General features: G+C 40.2%; 2 protein-coding genes across 3 annotated transcripts in view; one reads left to right on the top strand and one right to left on the bottom strand.

The window, feature by feature from the left end:
• Nucleotides 1-300: 300 nt before the first annotated feature.
• Nucleotides 301-5,517, top strand: LOC120791510 (4F2 cell-surface antigen heavy chain). 2 transcript variants are annotated; one of them, XM_040129924.1, is made up of 9 exons: nucleotides 301-369; nucleotides 1,085-1,469; nucleotides 2,718-2,882; nucleotides 2,964-3,046; nucleotides 3,141-3,218; nucleotides 3,292-3,347; nucleotides 3,445-3,640; nucleotides 4,423-4,530; nucleotides 4,814-5,517. In XM_040129924.1, the coding sequence occupies exons 1-9, from the start codon at nucleotides 316-318 to the stop codon at nucleotides 5,195-5,197; spliced, it is 1,509 nt and encodes a 502-aa protein (XP_039985858.1). In that variant the 5' UTR covers nucleotides 301-315; the 3' UTR covers nucleotides 5,198-5,517. The 2 variants fall into 2 exon arrangements, with proteins under 2 accessions (XP_039985858.1, XP_039985860.1); XM_040129926.1 differs by lacking the exon at nucleotides 301-369 and adding an exon at nucleotides 804-933 and having other exon boundaries at nucleotides 4,814-5,514.
• Nucleotides 5,518-6,783: 1,266 nt separating this feature from the next.
• The window catches only part of ptgir (prostaglandin I2 receptor), a 30,588-nt gene continuing 17,648 nt past the window's right edge, over nucleotides 6,784-19,723 (bottom strand). The window contains exon 4 of the mRNA XM_040131039.1: nucleotides 6,784-9,352. Coding sequence (XP_039986973.1) covers nucleotides 9,065-9,352 — 288 coding nt within the window. The 3' untranslated portion in view covers nucleotides 6,784-9,064. The remainder of the gene's footprint in view (nucleotides 9,353-19,723) is intronic.

A 19,723-nucleotide genomic window follows, 5' to 3' on the forward strand; every position in this document is an offset into this window, starting at 1 on the left:
GCAGTGTCCTTCTCACCTACTTACTCGTGACAAGTCAGATCACTCAGATATTCAACTAAGGGCAGAACTGCTCCGTGGGAACACTTGTGGAAGAGAAGTCAAGGACCCGAGGGGGAAGTCAGGAACCTCCGACGGAAAATGTGAGTAATGACTGTGACTGGGACAGAGCGGTGAGTATCCTCACAGCAGGATAGGTCTGGGTGTGAACTGGCTGGGGCATTTCAGTGTCGAGTTTGCCTTTGTCTCCTCCGGGTGCTCTCGTTTCATCCCTCGGCGCAGAGACAGATCTAACCCAAGAGATCAGCAACCAATCAGATGTTTAGTGCTCAGCGGCAGCCACGGGGCTCCCAAACCAACGACTGCTGTCAGGTGAAAACCTTGTAAAACGCTGCATAGATTTTGTGGGACGTACAGTAATAGAAACCTCTTTGTTTTGGTTGGAGGATGCATTTTTGGCATTTTAATTCTAATGTGGTGGGGGTTTATGAGTCTAATGTACTGAAAATGATCTAAATCCTGGCCAAGATAGCAGCAGCATGTAGAGCATGGGAGACTTAAAACCAATGTACAACTGATCAAACTAATCATGATGCAAATTCGAGGAATATGAAAACACGGAAGGACTGGCCAACCGGACGCCAGCGAGGGCCTGCATGTCACCTGACCTGTAGCATATCAAAGCGGTCAAATTAATTGATTCCAACACCTGTATAAAACAGGTAGCAGCGGGGAAATGTAGGATGCTGGTCATGGCAGGGCCGCATGCTGAGTGTGTGTGTGTGTGTGTGTGTGTGTGTGTGTGTGTGTGTGTGTGTGTGTGCACCTTTATCTAGAAACGTTGACTCTTGCAGCCTCTGTGTTACCATCTGTTGTCCTCTCGTGGTTCACATGGAGCAAAGTGATTAGGAGGCCGCGGAGGAGACAGACAGCACGGTATGGAAACCGACCAGGCTGACAAGTCCACGCCAAACTTTCAGCCCACCCACGGTCGGCCAACTCCCGCCTGCTACGGCCTGAGTGTCTGCACGCCCATGAAAAACTGAAATGAAAACCTCTCCCCTAACTGTGTGTCACCCACCTGCAGACGAACAGGATGCCTCTGAACGCGGGAGACCCGGGCTACGGCAGCGTGCCAGGCCCCGGGCCGCCGGGCGGTGTGGGCGGCTCGGAGACGGCGCCGCTGCTCATCCCGGAGCCCGACCCGGAACCGGCGCAGCAGTGGCAGCCCATGACCAAAGAGGAGCTGGAAGTCGCCGCGGGGGGTCCGGGGTGGAGGAGGCTGCGTTGCTACATGGTGCTGCTGTTCTGGCTGGCCTGGGTGGCCATGCTCGCCACCGCCATCGCCATCATAGCGGTGAGCCCCCGGCCGGTTGTGACACCGCTCAGGTGGTGGCAGAAGACGCTGTTCTACCAGCTGCGGCCCGACCTGTTCGTGGAGGCGCAGGCGGAGGGGTCGGGGGGCATAAATGGTGAGCAAATCAACAATAGTATCATTTAACAAGTAATACTGTTGGATATTGTTTTTGCTTTAGCCCCAAAGGCACCGTGGGTTGTTCTAGCTGAAGTCCATGTGCGGCCAGATTTCTTGGTGGAGAGCGCATTTCATCAGTTTGACTGTCTCCTTGCGGTCAATTAGAGACACGGCAATGTCTCCAGACTGGCCGGTATCCTTCATTCGTACAGTATCTTTGCAAAATCTTTAGAGGCTGAGAGTTTGCAAGGGCTCACTTACCGTTTTCGCAAATTAAAAGAAAAACTGCACTTTGTTGTGCTTTTCAACAAAGACATGCTTTGGAAATGGCATGTGACAGGAAGGGATGTATGGTGACATTTGTGAGCCTCGTTTTATCAGGGGCCAGATTAACCTGCTCGGGAGCAAAAATGTGAGCTGCTGTGCCCCTGAATAATCCCCCTTTCTTCCCTCTCTTTGAAATGTGTGCAGGTTATTTCTAGAATAATACCTAGTCTCAGATTTGCTATGTGATAATTTGCTCCGACAGGTTAATTTAGGGTGAAATGCAAAAGACGAATACAAAACTGAAGGTTTTAAAGAGTAGATTTTGACAACGGCCCATCTTAAAGACAGGACTTCAAGATAATGAATTAAGGCAGAACCCACTTTAAGGCCCTCATCTGTCAGTTGATACTGTGGCTTTAGTAGTGGGCATTTCCAAACAAAACTTCTATTGGCACATTTCAGTGAACACAAACCAGGTGACGCACAGTGAGCGTGGAGCTGTCCGGGCCTCTTGGGGCCCCGTGGAAGTCCCCCACTTTTATTGCTTGCTTGGTAGTGTAGCCTTGCTCAAAGGTTGTTCTTTATCGGTGAAAATAATTTGGTTTCTTCCTGTGAAAACAGGGTTTTTGATTATCAGTGAGAGATTACCGAGTATGACAACATTCAAACTGACAGTGGAAATTCTCACAACTTTGTCTAAACCCAGATGAGAGCTCTCGATTACCATGAGATCTCTATCTGAGGTCAAACTTAACATGAAAGAATTGCGCACGGCCTTTTTGCTCAGGGCTGAGAAACTACATGGTGCCTCGCACCACACAGACTGCGTGCAGACAACACAGACTTGAAGCTGCGGCCAACCACATGATTGCAACAAACTCAGAAAAGAGATGAAGAGAACACTGGTATTGCAATAGAAAATTGAACAGTGACAGATGAAATAATACTAACTCAGTCTAATGTTTTAATCTCACCCAAGTGCTGTGTGAGCAGCTTCCCTACCTCAGGTCCCTGGGTATAGGGGCTCTAATCCTGGAGGGCCTGTTTGATAAAGAGGCGTCTCCTTTAAACCTCACTGCGACTGGTGAACGCTCGGAGACGTTGCCTCAGATCCAGCATCTGCTCACAGAGAGCAACAAGGCAGGTGAGTGAAGGACAGCCTGCATAGGTAGACTTAAGACTTGCATGATTTTGATGATTAATGACCTTTTTACTGGTCCTGCAGGTCTCAAAGTGGTGTTAGACTTCTGTGAACTGGATCTAGATGTAGCAGGAAACAAGCCATCCATCCCCTCAGCCACAGTACAGGTGAAACCTACTCCCCAGTCATGCTACTAAATGTGATAAGTTCTCAGAGATGCTGCAGTTCTTAAAACATGACTGTTTTTTTTTTTTACCACAGCATGCACTGCGGTTCTGGTTGGAGCAGGGTGTGGCAGGTTTTGCAATCTGTGACACAGATGCAGCATATTCAGAAAAGGTAAAATGATGCTCATTAACGTTTTGAATTTTCTTTTATAAGCAGTGCTTCCAATGAAATATTTACATTACAGACGCTGCTGGAGTGGAGAGGTATCTTCAAGGAATTTGGAAGTCAGGAGGACGAAAGGTAATGCATGTGTGGACGTGGATAGATGTGTGTTCTTCTATCATAAGATGAAGCTACGGGGTCATCAGAAACTGTGGGTACCTGCGTCTCTCTTCAGGATTGTGGTGGTAAAACAAACGCAAGACATCCTGCCTCCTCTGAACAACTCCAGCCAGATCAACAAGACGCTGGTGGATGTGGTAATGAGGTCAATTCTGCCATCTTCAAATCGCTTGTTGTCAGCCCAGGAAGTGGCTGACGCTATAGAGAGAGACTTGCAAACAAAAGAAGATGATATATGGCCCAGCTGGACAGTAAGACACATGCATACATATACTCAGTTGGCAGTTAGGAACATCTAGCTAAACCTAGTGCAGTCTAATACAACAGTCCGGCAATAAATCCTACCTTTCATGAAGGTTTCAGTGTTGAGGTTTTGTTGAAACTGTGTTGATTCAACTGTGTGATCATTTTGGAGGATGTAGTTTGAGGTGCTGTTGAACTGCATTTCGTTACATTGACAGATGTTACTATTCTTTTGTCCACCCCAAAATAATTTGTAAAACTCAAAGGAAGGAAGAAATGCTGCCAGCCAACGCTTTAACCTGGCTACAATTGTATTATACATTTTTTCATTTATCTTTTTAATTAGCAGAAGTGTTTCATATTGAAACCATAACGCATTCAGTCTGAATACTGATTAGACTTCTTGATGGTGTAATTTTACATCACCATCTGTAAATGGCACCAATGTCTCAAATATGAAAAAGTGAAAATGCCCACCAATTTCCCCGATGCCAAGGTGACCTACTCAGATGTCTTGTTTTGTCCCATGAACAGTCTAAAATCGAAAGAGATACAGTTTACTAACATAACTTATGACAAAAAAATAACAGTTTACAATTATATTATTAGAGTGATAGAACAACACATCAGAGAAACTTGAACCAATGTTTGGCAGTATTCTGTAGACCGATTTTAATCCTCTTGATCATTTCAGCTTTAACTGAATGACATAAGTAATCTAGTATATAATTTCATAGCCCTTTGGTTTAGGTAAGGTGTTCCTGTACAGATGCAATGTGTTTTTCTGCAGGTTGGAGGTAAAGCATCTCATGACTTGAAGAAATTACTCCTGGTGTTGATGATGACTCTGCCAGGATCACCTGCATTCCAGTATGATAAAGAGATTGACCAAACACAGGTAAAAAAAAAAAAGAAACAAAAACCTGAGTCCATTACTTAACCATTTACAAAGTTGATGTTACCAAGTAAAGGCTTTGTGCCGTATAAAATGCATCTCTGAATTTTGGCTCGTCACATGGAGAGAAGAATGAACCATCAGACCGTCATACAGTGAGTAATAAAGACAGCTGTCCCTCTAGAAATACCCAAAGAAGTCCTATCCACTCTGACTTGTTTAATAAATGAGTCATATAAAGCTGTGGTTGCTGTTGACACTCATCTCTACCATCTCTCTCTCTCAGGACAAGGAGAAGGCGAAGCGTTCAGCTGTAGCTCTCTTTACCTCCCTCAGTCGCGCCAGAGCCAGAGAAGAAGCTCTTCTGTACGGCAGCTTCACCTTCCTACCCTTCAACACCTCCACCAACTCCACTCTTGCCTCTCCTTCGTCTCCCCCAATCCTGGCCTTCCTGCGCTCCTGGGGCTGTGTCCACTTCCTGGTTCTGCTCAACGTCGGGCCTGCGCTTCACGCTCTGGATCCTGCCTGGGCCCCGAGCCTGCCCGAGGCTGGAGTGTTTGTGACCAGCACAGGAAAGGACCGCCTGGGGTCGACATCTCTGTACACGCTGGAACTGCAGCCCCACGAAGCCATCGTCATCAAACTGTTTGAGAAAGGAAGCTACTCGTAGAGTTTATGTCATCAGTTGCTTGGAGATTTAGGTGCTGGGATTTTGAGTTTTCTTCTCACAGAATGACAAATATCTAACACAAATGTTTTTTTTTTTTTTTTTTTTTTTAAAGTTCTGATTGCTATGTACTCACAGGTCACTGAAAATAAAATAGTTAATTTGTTGTGTGCGGCATCATTTGTTGTCAGGATATAGTGGGTTCTGTTTTACCCTCTTGAGTCTATGTAGGTGAATACACTGAGCGTGTTTTAGTTATGGAAACATAACATTAACATAACTTTATATATCAGGTAAAGACCAGGAAACCATTTGAAAGTGCCGCAGGGCTTTCACACAATCTCAAAGCTATAGACCATAATAGTTTTATTTTTGAAATGTTGAATTACTATTTTTCAGTGCCTTACGGGCATGCTTATGATTTTTTTTTTTTTTTTTTTTTTTTTTTTTAAATTTAAACTCAAATGTAGGAAGTAAACAAAGCTTAGCAGTGATTTACAGCAAATGAACTCAATCTATTTTGCCACTTTATACGGTTACTGAAGAGTAATTTCCTGAGAAGTAACTGACTTAGAAATGCATGGCCACTTTTGGAAGAGTACCCTGGTTATCCATGGGGTGGTGCTACGTTACCGGTTCTGTTGCTCTGACTATCCATAACTATTAAATGAGACTGTGATGTCAATATTTTATCTGAATCATGAGTTTCTAAAGCTGGCAAACCAATATTAATACATAAAAAACGGACTGTTTATATAATAAGCTGTCATCCATCAGCTCTTGAATTCATTAATCTTACATGTCATTTTTACTTGAATAAACCCTCCTTATATCCAGATAAATATTTATGTCAGTAGTAACTCTTTAGCTTTCCATTACACTGAGTCACTCGTCTCTCGCCATTTACGTCACACTTTTGAAATTAATAGTCTCACTTTTAAAGTATCTCTAAAAAAAATGATGCTGACATCATTCTACAGTTTTGAGCTGTCAAACCACACTGAATTCCTCGGGCTGCATCATGACTTCTTATTGTTAAAGGGGTTTGTTAATTCATAACACAAAATATTTTGCCCACAAAAGTAAAATCTTTTAGGCAACACACACTAAAAATAGAGTTCAACAAGAATCTGAATGTTCCTGCTCTGCATCATTAAAACATCTCTCGTTTATCAGGTAAACGTCATTTCCAAAGTAACTCAACTGCATGAATACTGGCTCTTTCGTTCTGACAACTTTTATTTACATATGAAATGTAATACACTGGAACTCTGGTTGTTATGCAACTTGATGACAGTTAAATTTTTTCTTATGTTTTATGAAGGGAGTATTTTGTCATCTCCTATTGGCTACAGTTTTATAAAACAGAGCACAGAAGATGAGCCAATGCTTCTATTCCATATACTGTAAACACAGCAAATGTGGTCAGGTCTCATTACCATCAAACCATACATGAACTGAGACAGAGAACCGTGTGGGACACAGGAGTGTTAACATAACATTATCTGCATAAACATTTTTGGAAAACCTCCCTACTTTCCTCTTTAAGAAAATACACAGACATAAGTTGTGAGGCAGTTTGTCTTTTGTTAATATTTTATTTCACATGAACAAAATGTGTACCAAAAAATGCATTATTTTATTCATTTTAATGGATGAAAAACTCAAATAATTATACCCTCAATGAACAAAATGTGCAAGTGGTAACATGTCTGACATAAAGCGAAAAATGAAAGTGCAACACAGGGAGAGAAACTGAACTCAAATCACTATGTCCGTTATTCCTATATCTCTGTACTGTATGAACCAAACCAACACAATCATAAGAATACACTACATCATGGCCCAGTGAAAAGGCATAAATACACTACATTTAAATGCAAGTACAGCATTAAAATCACAGCAACAACAAAAGATTAATTCTCTCAGTGCATTTTGCAGCAGCAGTTTTTTTTTTTTTTTTTTTCCCCCAAAAGCAAGAGGCTCTTAAAAAACATTTACAGACAATCATCATAGGTAGCTTAGAAATCAGTGAGGTGGAATCCGATATTCATGCAATACAATGATTGGGCAAGGAACAGGAATAAAGCCTAGTTTGATAATTAAGTACCCTTTTAAACCTGATTAACGAAACTCTCAGGCATAGCTAGGAATAGTCCTAAATTTAGGATTAACTGATCTGGTTTCCTGACAGAGGATTAAAAGAGTTGAATTTTGGCAACAGGCAGGATTAACTTCAGAGATTAAACCTTTAACTTTATCCTAAATTAAATCAAATCAACTATTTTTACTTTTAATTTACTCCATTTTTGGACTGCTAGAGTGCTTTGATCATTTGTACAACAGGTTGACCACAACAAACTAAAAGATGCGATTCTACTGTACCATAAATTACTAAAATTTCATAGTACTAGCAGTATGTGCTGCAGGTGAAACTTTGGGTGGTAAAAGGTTAAAAGTTGATTATTTGGTCTGTTTCAACAAAGACCAACCAGCGCTATGTTTCAGACAAGTGCTTGCTGATAGGCAGAGGACCATTTCCAACACCATTTACACGGGCACGATGTAAATGCAACACAGCTGGGACCCAGACTTGCACTCTATAGACAAGAAGTAATTCATCTAAATTGAAGATCTGAGTTTCAGAAAAACACTTTTTTAGATATACTAGCAGTGGCACAACACTTTGGTCAAGGCTGACGGACGGCCATAGAATCTCATAGCACAGACATCCATGTTCCAGAGACGATGAAGATTTACCTCCAACTCTCAGTGACCCCCTGACTTTTCGTCTAGCGCCACCATCGACAACTATTGGATGGATTGCAATGAAATTTGGTACAGTGATCTATGGTGATCTATGAATTGTGCTAACTTTGCTGACCCCTTTTCATTTAGCAACATCATAAGGGCAAAATTTTGCAGCCATTACTTTGGCTTATGACCTAAAACTAATGACATTCCCGTCACCCCCAGCTGTACTTTGTGTTTAGTGCTAATTACTAAATATTAGCATGTGTACACACTAAAGGAGGATGTTCAGCATTGTTAACATTGTACCTGCTAAACATCAGCATGTTAGCATTATCATTGTGAGCATGTTAGCATGATGACATTAGCATTTAGCTCAAAGCACCTCTACGCTGCTGTAGTCTTGTTAGCCTGCTAATGCTTTAATTTATCCTTCTTCTTGTACATATTGTACAAGTATGAAAATATCAGTCGCTATATAGTGGCAGTGTAGTGATAACTCCTCCTCACTGTCTCTTTTGGATCACACCCACGTTAAAATTCTGGTCAGGTGAAATTGATTAATATATCATCGACCCCAGCGATGACAGGTATTGAAATAAGATGTACTTGCAGGTCATCTTCATGTCGGGTGTCACCCGTGTCAAAGATGCTGTAGATATGGACAGTTCATCGTCCAAAAGTCACCTGGTTGTTGCTTAACGAAAAGGCTGATGGACTGAGGGAAAAAAACGAAAACAGTATACATTCATGCATATTGTTTACCCATATAGCTTTACCCGAGTAAATATATTCAGATTTTATGATGTATTATTCATAGACATGATATGGTTTGATGTGTTCCTTAGTGCTAAGTTACATTGCTGTTTGTTTTATGGCACAGCTGTCCCTGCAAATTAAAAACAGTGGAAGTTTAACACCTTGTGCAATCATTCTTCCAAAGTAAGTTCACAGAGAAACTGTAAAGGCCATGTACAGAAGATTTCCATTGTGACAGATACCTCTTTGTCAAAATGTTAAAGTTTAATTTCACAAATTTGCCCCTAATGTATTTCAGACATGAAAGACTCCCCAGCCTCCAGTCCCTCTCACCCTCCACAGCCGAGGGTTCGCGTTGGGTCACAGAGGTAAACTGGAATACATCTTGGTCTGTGAGACTGTCACGTCCGAGGGGTTATGGTGCATGTGATTGTCAAGGGGTAAAGACAGAGAGCAGTGTGCTGTTGTCTTCACTGCTCCTTTGCTGAAGCGGCAGCTCAGCAGAGAGCAAAGGTGGTGAAACACAGACTTGCGGCAGATGATGAAGACCCATGGGTCCACGATGGGGTTGAGGGCATAGAAGCGGAAGGCTGTTAGGTTCTCCGTGTCGCCACAAAATGGATGAATGGCATTGATAAACCCTGAAATCTGAAGACAGAGAAGGTCAAGGTTAGTCTTTGCTATTCCTAGGTTACAAATATAAGGTCAATAAAGTACTACAGAGTTGTGCCCAAAGCCGTAATTTGGGAGCAGGTCCCCCTCAAGTTCAATACTGCATTTCAGGTTGGTTTTCTTACTAAAGTCTCTCTGAACATTGTTCTCTTACTGCCCAGCCACTATAGTCCAAATGGGAGAGGAGAGGCATTGATCAAAATGTCGATGTGCTCATTGGAGTCACTTTAAGTTCATCATTATGCTCAGAGAAATAAGCATACAGCGCAGCAGTGACTGTGAGGGATTTACAGATTTTATTTGCCGTTTGTTTTACCTCTCAAGCTACACACAGGCAACTGGTGGACGTTTAATTTGATTTTGGTTACAGTTAATATTCTCCTAAAAAGATGCTAGAATAGAACATCCATCAAGAATACATAAAGGCAGAAAAGCACAGAGCTCCTTTTAGTAAAGATACAAATACAGTATTATCCATCATCTCTATCAAGGAAACTAAACATGATTGTAAGGCGGGTTAGTTCATTAACAATACAGCAGAGGATCTTTTTTGTTTGTTTGTTTTTTGTTATACAGTCCCAACATTATCATGTCAAATGCAATTACCAATTTCATCACAATGCCTTATTTGCCAGAAAAAAAGGTACATTTAAATCAAACAAAAGGGAACTACATAAAATGTTTTACATTAAAACTGTGCCCACCCCACTTCTGAAACCAAACTTACACCTTGGATTGTGCCTTCTACAAGACCTCTAAAAGAGTGGCCTTCAGTATAAGCCTCAAGATGCCGAGTTCTGCTGGTTTTCTGTCCAAGAACGATATCTAGCAGGGCTGTTGGTCAATCCTGTTGCCGCCACATTGTGGCATAGCAGTGTTTTAACCTTGACTTGGCCAGAGCAGGTTCGGTAAACATAAATGCTTTTTCACCAGGGACCTGCTTTATCCTCTCACCCTGGAAGCTACCCAGCACGCAGTTTTATCGGTGGCAACTCAACTTCAGTAGATCAGTGGGGAGGGTTCATATGGCACAGGGAAAGCCTCGAGTTACCAGGCTCGTCGAATAAATAGCCTAGCTCAGTGAGTGTGTAGCTAACCTTGGAGGGTGAGAAGGAAGAGCTAGTGACCAAACCAGCTCTCGGCCGCAACATAGGCATTGGCTCCTCATATTTCTCAGTAGTCTGAATTTAGGCACTTTCCCTGCAACATAAGTTCAGTTGCCTTGCTCAGCATCCTTGCTCTCTCTTCGCAATCTGTCCTTAGCTCTCACAGTTCATCAGCTTCTCTACTCACCACCCACCTTCTTGCTTAAAAGTAAAGCTTTTCCACCTTTCTGTATTACTTCCATCCACAAAACCCCTTTGTGTTCTCTCATCTTAGATTTTGCTCGAGTATTTCTACAGTAAATGATCATTTTGTATTCACAGGAGTACTGTCTGGACATCCGCTTTGACACTTTTGCTTTCTGAAAACTGGTCATTTTTGATTTACATTTAAATTACTAGTATAATGGTATTTCAATATTACGGAAAAACAATAGTTTGGAGATTTGACCATTGTATCTTGCTATTGTCACACTTAACAGCAGGTTGCTGCCTGATTACAAGGCAAAAGCTACACAGACTTGAAGATTATACAATATACAAATATATTTATAGAAAAATATTAAAAATTTCTGGTTACACCATCACAGATAAGACAATTTGCTGCTTATAGACTGATTACATATGGCTTTTTGGACAACTGATTAGACCAAATGAGCAAACTGAAGACATTGCTTTGGCCTCCGGTAAATGGTGATGGAAATGTTTCATTATTTATGAAATTTTATAGATCAAACAATTAATTGATTAATCAAAAAAATATATATTAATCAATAATATTCACAGGGAACTTATTTACTGAACAGTTTTGGTAACTTGTCATCCCACAAGATTAAACATTTTGTCCGCCTGATGGTGCCAGATCAAACATGATACAAACCTCTGCAAGAGCAGAACATGATGGAGTTGTTGGCACTTTCGTCTTAAAACCAGATAAGAACACGACCGCATGTTTAGTATCAGTGTCAGCTGCAATCTTGGTTCATCTTGTACACACTTTGAGTACGACTTTAATTTTCAGAGGTACAAAGTGTCCTGAATATAGATGCAGACAATTCCACATGCGTTGACCTTTAAGGTATGACAAATTGCAGACTGGCAGTGCAGACAGCAGCAGCTGGCTCCTTATTCATCCTACGCAGAGAGAGAAGCAGCAGCTGGCCCAGGAAGCATCTTTGTCACCTCGCTCCTCTTCTCTATCAACAATTCTCCATTTCCTCCATGAATTATCCAACAAACAGTGGCCTAATTAATGGCTTGTGGTGATCGAATGCTTTTGTGCATTGGTGTAAATGTTTCCCTGTTGCTAGGGCCTGGACTGAAAACTAATAAACTGGAGAGAAAGTCAGAGGGAGCTAGTCCAGAGTCAGGCCACACCAGACTACCAGAGGGACCAGACACAAGGCTGACTATGTCCTCTTCATGCTCATTAACAGGCTACACTCACATGGATTTGGTCGCTTATTGAACTACAAATACACCTACGAGAAAGACAGAGATAGGATGATCCTGACTGTATCCGAATCCAAAATAGCAGCAATTATCTTGTGATGCTTCTAAGATGTTGAGGTCAATAGCATAATAATCGTCAAAAGCCCGGAACAGTGTTGTCATCCTACATGTAGTTACAGTCCAAAGTTGAACAAAATAACATCCAGATGTTCTCAACTTTTCAGGAAGTCATGTTACTTGAGGCTGTGTGAATTTTTATTGAATTGCACAACCAATGTTGCCAGAATTACTGTCGGATTCGTATTAATTTCACAGACACAGGCACACACAGGCACAGACACAGACACACACACATACAGTCAGAATTGCTATGTAAACACATTAGAGGCAGTGTGTTGTTCCTTTTTTTGCAAGATAACATATTTCTATTTTATAACAGTTGATTGCAACAGTGATTGCAAGAAACCCACCAAATATTTCCCAATCTGACCTAATGCGACCTCTTTCAAATTTCCCCCATATGCTACTTTACTCAACTGCATAATGATGTGGCATTAACCTAAAAATGTCTTATGTTCAAGTTATGTAATCAATACCTCCAGGACTGTGTGGCACCCTCAATCCATAAATCCATTACTAGGTTTGTGTGTTAAGTTCTTAGTAACTACTAACTAGTTTTACACCAGTGATTTGTTATATTGTGTTAGAAGTTAAGGAGGATTTTAGCTAGTAAAGACTTTAGTAATATGTAAATCTGTTTGATAAGAAACATCTTTAGTATAGTCCAATAAAAAATAATCCCCTTTGTAAACACAAAGTCACTTTAGCATCACAAGCTGTAACAGAACTTCCATAAATTACAGGTGGATACAGTTCCATACATGGAGAAAAACATTTTAGACTTATTTATAATCATGAAGTTTAGTTGAATTTAGCGATGCATAAATATCCACTTAGAAAACACAGGTTATTACTTGGCTATGTTTGAGCTTATGAAGAACCGGTGCAACAGATCTATTTCGTGTTTTTGCAATGAAACCAGTACATGCAAGAAGCAGTGAATCCAATTAATGTTTCAAAAGCTTTGAAAATAACAGCTAAAGTGTTTAACTTTTGATGAAAACAATAGCAACACCATTAAATATCTTGGCTTATGACCGAAAAAACAGGCCGTATGCTGGCAAAATTTTTTTATTTGAATCAATAATTTTCGTAAAAATAAATCTCAGGCCTACTGGCATGAAACACACTAACAAACAATGACAAATGTCTCTTGCACTCGACATGCAGTTATTGTACACTTTATTCATCATGCAGCGTTGCCAGAAACAATTCAAACAGACATGCATTCTCATACGCTCTGCTATTATCCTTGCCCTTGTTGTCTCACTCCACACAACCACCCTCAGCCTTGCTCCTGTTCCTGCATGCCAGCCTGCCTCTTATGGTCCCTTCAGCAGACCTCAAGCCCCGCAGAGAGGGACACAAATCACTCGCTGTCTTCTCCAAGTGCTGCAGGCTGTAGGGCCAAAACTGATGAAATGTCAGGCTCTCCTTAAACAGGAGCATATTAATGTATCAGTCTGTCGTTAACAGTATACAGCAGGCAAAGGTCGGGGTGATTATTTAAAAGAACAGAGAATCGTGCTGATGCAGGAAAGCTCTGAAGGAACATACCGTGAGCATGCTTACAGATATATAACTCCAGCAAAAGCAAGTATGTTCACACATGCACTGTATAAACAGATGCATAAAGTACCTTCGCAGAAGGATGTAAATACACTGCACATTGTACATGTGCAAACGAATACACATTCATTCATTCACTGCTTTACAAACTGTACCTGGACTCGTAGAAATACTGGATCAAGGGAGCTAGACTGTTCACCTGTCTTTGTCACTCATCAAAAAGGCTTTTTCAATCATAAACTAGTGAGAAAATATCCTCAAAAATAGAGCAGACATCATTTTAGGGCTGTAACAATTTTAATTTTCATTAAATCTGCAGATTTTTTTTGAGGTTTTGTCTATAAAATGATGGATAATAGTGAAAAATATTTGTCACAATTCCCCAAAGCCAGACGTAACATCATGAAATTGCTTGTTTTGTCCATCCAACAGCCCAAAACCTAAACATACTCAGTTCACTATCACATTCGGGAAAGAAAAGCAGCATATCCTCACAACTGAGAGGCTGGAACTTTTTTTTTTTTTTTTTTCTGTAAATTGATTAATCAACTAATTGTTTTAGGTCTATATAATGTTATCTACTGCTTCAATATCCTTCTGACTTAGAATCTACATGCATCTGGACCCAGTTCGCCTGATGTAAATAGATACATCCTGGCAGAGACACACAAGATGCTCTTTGGGGCTGTAACATAATGGATGTCTACAATCTATGGCCCATTATTTTCCATCTCATGGTCCTGGAGGATTCTTCCCAACTCTTTTTTCCTGATCCTGTTTCACTGCAAGATCATTACATAGGGATGAGAGGAGACAGTGCAGATATTACTGGCGTTTCAGAGAGGACTGTTTACAGCAGTGAGCAAAGCGCTTTCTCTCTCTCTCTCTCTCTCTCTCTCTCTCACACACTTCCTCCTATAAATCATTTATGTTGTTTTAGGCATTACAATTTTACCTTTTACTCAATTTGTAAAAAAAAAAAAAAAAAAAAAAAAAAAAAAAAAGAATAAATAAAAGATATAGCCTATATGTCTACAGACTTTATAATTATCATAATGTAAGTTGAAGAATGTGGGGCAAATTAAAAGCAACACCAAAGAGGAAGTGAACTGTGAAAGGGTGATGTGTAGAAATTCAGAATAGTTTGACACTGGTCGTTCTGCAGGTGTTGCAACATACAGAGACTCAACAGGTTCCTCTTGAACAGAGATAAAGCTGCCAGAGCCCTGTGTCTATTCTGTATCTATTAGATGCTGCTGGTGGTGAATTATTGATGATACCACCTGTGCACTTTGAAATTGAAATTTTGAAAGACTTCAGAACTATGTCATGAATTCAAACTGAATGCAGTATTTTGAATTATTGTTGACTTATACTTGTGTTCAGTTTCACTTTTAAACGTAATTTTAAGTTGGTTGCGACACACATCCTGTCACAGAGTGACACTTGGACACATCCCATTTTTCTAATACCCAGCCATGTGGGCACTACATCGTGTCATTAGCCAACAGTTGAGAATTATACATTTCATCGGCAATGAAGAACATCTACTTGAAATAATACTGTTGCTCTAAAACCTGGGTCCTATTATTTTTGTAGGTTTATCCATCATTCTATGACAACAATTTCATTACTGAATCTGGGGTGTGTGATAACATCTATTTTAACATTGTTAGCTGCATAGGTGATACAAGGGGCCAGATGGGTTTTAAGTAAATTCCTAGATAAACTCTTTATTCCACTAAACCACTTACCATGATACCAAAACTGAACCAAAAATGTATTTCTGACCAAAAGGTTTTTATAATGTGGCTGAACTGGTGATTCAACCATATTAGGAGACCTATGTATATGTCTGGCTGCTTGTATTGTTTGTCATCCTGGACAACACCTTGTTCTGACTTCCTCAGAAAACAACTCATATACTAACATGTAGTAATAATGGCAAAAACTAAAAAATATAGGCCAAGCTGTTGGCTCTCCGGGAAAATATGGTAATTTCATGTCATCTCAATGGTGGAGCATTGTTAGAAGTTAAGACTGGCACTTCTACTGTGGCTCTACTTGCTGTTCATGTGATTCAATTCAGTGTTACTGCTATTGCTAGCGGCTCGCTACCTTTACGACAATGCTAATAAAGTCTGCTCAAATTACACCAGATGAATTCCAAGATGTACATCACCCCAAGCTACTTCAGTGTTTAATTTCATCACTTTAGCAAATGATAAATTTTACATTATTGAAAGACAGTATGTGGCAGTTGAGGGCATTTTGATTTGGCTTGATATGTGTTTGCACACAACAATGACGAACAAAAATGTGACATTGGATGCTTGGATGCGTGTTTTTTTTTCTGTAGTAAAAACATCAATTACCACTCAATGCCATACAGGGTGTCCATGTGAGGACTATATTATTTGATATTAACTGCATTCAGCTTTATGGTACTGCTCACAGACTGAAATTATGCCCTTCAAATTCAGCCTGGAATGAATACTTCAACTGCTTGGAATATTGAAAACGAGTTTCTGATTGAACTAAATTCTGCTGTAAATGTCCCGCTGATTTTTAGTGCTTTTATATTCTAGATAGTATTCTTTGACATTTAAGCAAAGATAACAGAATATGTACTGTAACAGGACATAAAAATCAGCAGGATATTAGACACGGAAAAGAGTCTTAACACACACTGCCAGCTTGCAGATTTATGACTTTCCGAGACTTGACTCTAGCAACAAATCACAGCCAAATTAATATGTGACTACAACATACACACATAGACGTTTTTGTTTTGGGGATTTAAAAAACAAACATGGCATGATACACTTTATTAAACTAGTATGAATTAATGTGACAGCCATATCATAACATAGTTTTTGGTTAAATACAGGAAGATTGCATCCTTGAACACCTGGCTGACTTTGGTGTGTGCTGCACCACTTTATTCATAATACTGTAGATTTAAGTCACTCCATGGGTTAAATATACCCCTAACAAACTTTGTAGGTTTATGTATTTCAGAGAGAGTTCAACACACCCATTTCCACTTTATGTTGTTACCTGAATTAGAGACAACCACAAAGTACTTCCATTACAACCATTGAATGCTGGTAAGTATACTGCACATGTGCTTGAATGATTAAGTTTCATCTTCAAGGGAAAGTCGGCCGGCTTGTTTTGTCTAAATCATCTCTCTGTCAGGACAATTGGTATCCAGCTTCACCCCTGGTCAACGTCCAACTCTGAGTTTTCCTACTGGTCTGCCAGGTCCATAAATCCCTGTGCCCAGCCTGCCTGCTGGGTTGGCGTCAGATGGGGCTCAAGCAGTAAAGAGGCATCTAAGGCAAACTCTTGAACAACAGAGGTGGACACCTGGATTATGGTTGGTGCACAGAGGCTTCCTACACAGAATTGCTGACACCTAAAATAGACTGTAAATCAACCTAAGAGGAACTCACTTTTTTCTCCAAGTATGGAGAAAAAATGTGCAGTGTGTGGCAAGTTACTCAGGAAGTCTAATAAGTTACTTTTTACTTACTAATCCTTTAAAAATAATATTACTTTACTTATGACTTGGTATCAAAAGTGATTAGTTATGTTACTCGTTATATTACTATATTTAATTTGTCATTTGTAATATTTCTTATGTTGGCCATCCTTCCTCCTATGTGGGATCAATATCATAGATGTAATTTGCAGTAAAATCTGTTCTCTCTGTTCATGAATGGTGCAATTCAACAAATCTGCCCAAATAAATTTGCAAAAAGATAAGAGATTAAGGAATATAGGCATATCTTCACAAGGACATCTGGAAGGCCAGCTCTCATCCTAGAGAGGGGGTCTTTCAGGGCAAGTGTCCTTGACACCAGGAGTTTGAACGTTGGTTATCCCCTTGCAATATGTCCAATGCTGCTGTAAGCGGCCTCATAACAGTGCAGTACCCCCCGCAGGAATTGGCACTCCTTGTTGTTGAGGCACTTAATTCCCAGTTTGACAGACAGGCTATTCAGCTCGTTCGTGGGAATTTCGGTGATTCTGGAAATGGCCTCGTAAAAGGAATTCCAACCTTGTGGATGACAGCGCCAGTAGCATTCTACAGCTTACTTCCTCCACATTTTCTGATGCAACTGCTGATCGATTAAATATATCCAATATCCAAATATGTCTCAGTATCACCAGTGGAAATTAGATTAATTGTATGCAATGCACAGCTGTGATGTGGGGGAAGAGTAAACTGACCACCAGTCTCATTGGAGAAGGCTGTTAAAGTGACATCCTTGACAGTTTTTTCTTCCAGTTCAGAGTCAGACTCTAAACTATCAAGTTGGTATATTTTAAATGCCTTGGCACAATTTGATGCATTGTCTGTCACAAAAGCTACAAATTTGCCAAGTTTTATCATATGATGAATTAATTTGTTCTATCGCTGTGCCAATAACATCAAATGTGTGCCTGCCTCTGATTCTTTAGCGTGCTATAGCGGCCTTGTTACACTCCAAAGTGGAATTGCTGATCCAATTAACTGTATGGCCTTCAAATTAGATTCCTGCATTCTCTCTTGAGGTAGCGAGTAAAGTCTATCTCTGCTGCAGCTTTACATTGCTCATCATGGGTATTTTCTCTACAATGCGTTGAAATGAAAGTGAGTCAGCTGTGGATATAGGTAACATTTCCTCTATGATATACCCAGCGACGAGCCACTTCAGACCTTGTCCACGTAATGTCTCTCCACCAACGTTTCCTGCTCTAAAATCCAGTTTCTGTTGTTTAGCCGGAGTGCAGTGCATCATTGGCAGTAGAGGCCTCCTTATCAGCGCTAGTGTTTTTTTGACAAGTTTCACATTGCTGTGATGCTGTATCAGATGCTTCAATAATTTAGATGTTGTATTTTTCACGGATGAAAGCATTTTGCTGCTGGCACAAAGTTTACAACGGACAATGTTCATTGCATCTTTGACTGAGACAAACTCAAAATAATGACAATAATTAAAGCTTGTGAAAGTATACTTCTCTCCCTCTCCCTCATTCTTCCATCAAATATTTAAAGGGTTCTGGAAACATCAGCTATGGTTCCCTGGGCCTTAAAACCCTAAACTGCAGAATCTGCACTGGGTGCCTGGTTGCAATTATCTAGCTGAGACACTCTTTGAAGGCTGAACTTCAAAGCAGAAAAACATTTGGGAAAGATCACCAAAAAGATCCAATAATAGCCTGTTTGCAAAAATTAAATAAATAATAAAAAAAAAGAAAATTAGTTAAACCAAAAAGCAGAATGTGTCTTTTGTTTCAACATACAGGAATAATCAGTTAATGCAACAGAAATCTGGGCTGACAGCTGGCTGTGTTTTCAAACTTTATTAGTTCGATCACTTTTTGATAAATCTGATACTACTTGTGACAGAAAAGTTAACACCCAACCAAGCCACAGCATGGCACAAATGCTATGATTCATAACCTTTCTGATGCCAGTTGGAGTCTACTTTGTGGAAGAAGGGGAAATTTATGACTCCACTGAAAACCCAGATAACATTCACACTTCCTTTACTCAGTGATTCAGTTACAACATTAAAGGTTCAATTTTGTAAGTAAGTAAGTTCTTTATTTATATAGCACCTTTCAAGAGCAGATACATCACAAAGTGCTTCAAAGCGGAGATAAAAACAAAGACGCAGATACAAACATAAAGCATAATAATAAAAAACAGATTGAATAGAAAAATTACACGATGGCAAACCCTGATCAGAAGACCGTAGAGGCATGATGGTAACATAGGGCTCCATAGTGACAGCTAGATTTCTTATGGATGATTTAACCAACAACCTGAGAGACCAAAGACCGCCCATTATTTTAGGGACAACACTAGGAGGGGCAGAAATTAAGATCTCAGTTTTTTCCAGCATTTAGCGGCCATCCAGTCTTTTAAAACATTTAGGCAAGTATTTATTACTGAAAATTTGGCTATTTTTTGAGACTTGAATGAGATATATAATTGAATATCAACAGCATAACAGTGATAGGAGATACCTTTATATGCCCTATTAGATCTCCAAGGGGAAGCATATATAAGGCGAACAGCACAGGACCAATGACTGAACCTTGGGCC

This window comes from Xiphias gladius, chromosome 7 (genome assembly GCF_016859285.1).
Source record: "Xiphias gladius isolate SHS-SW01 ecotype Sanya breed wild chromosome 7, ASM1685928v1, whole genome shotgun sequence".
In the NCBI taxonomy this organism is placed as follows: Eukaryota; Metazoa; Chordata; class Actinopteri; order Istiophoriformes; family Xiphiidae; genus Xiphias; species Xiphias gladius.

Bases quoted from the DNA above. Each gene is read 5' to 3' on its own strand.
- LOC120791510 (XM_040129924.1), top strand. From the start codon at position 316: ATGTTTAGTGCTCAGCGGCAGCCACGGGGCTCCCAAACCAACGACTGC. The intron at 3,047-3,140 runs GTGAAACCTACT...TTTTTACCACAG, and splicing joins TCCCCTCAGCCACAGTACAG to CATGCACTGCGGTTCTGGTT. The intron at 3,219-3,291 runs GTAAAATGATGC...TTTACATTACAG, and splicing joins ATGCAGCATATTCAGAAAAG to ACGCTGCTGGAGTGGAGAGG.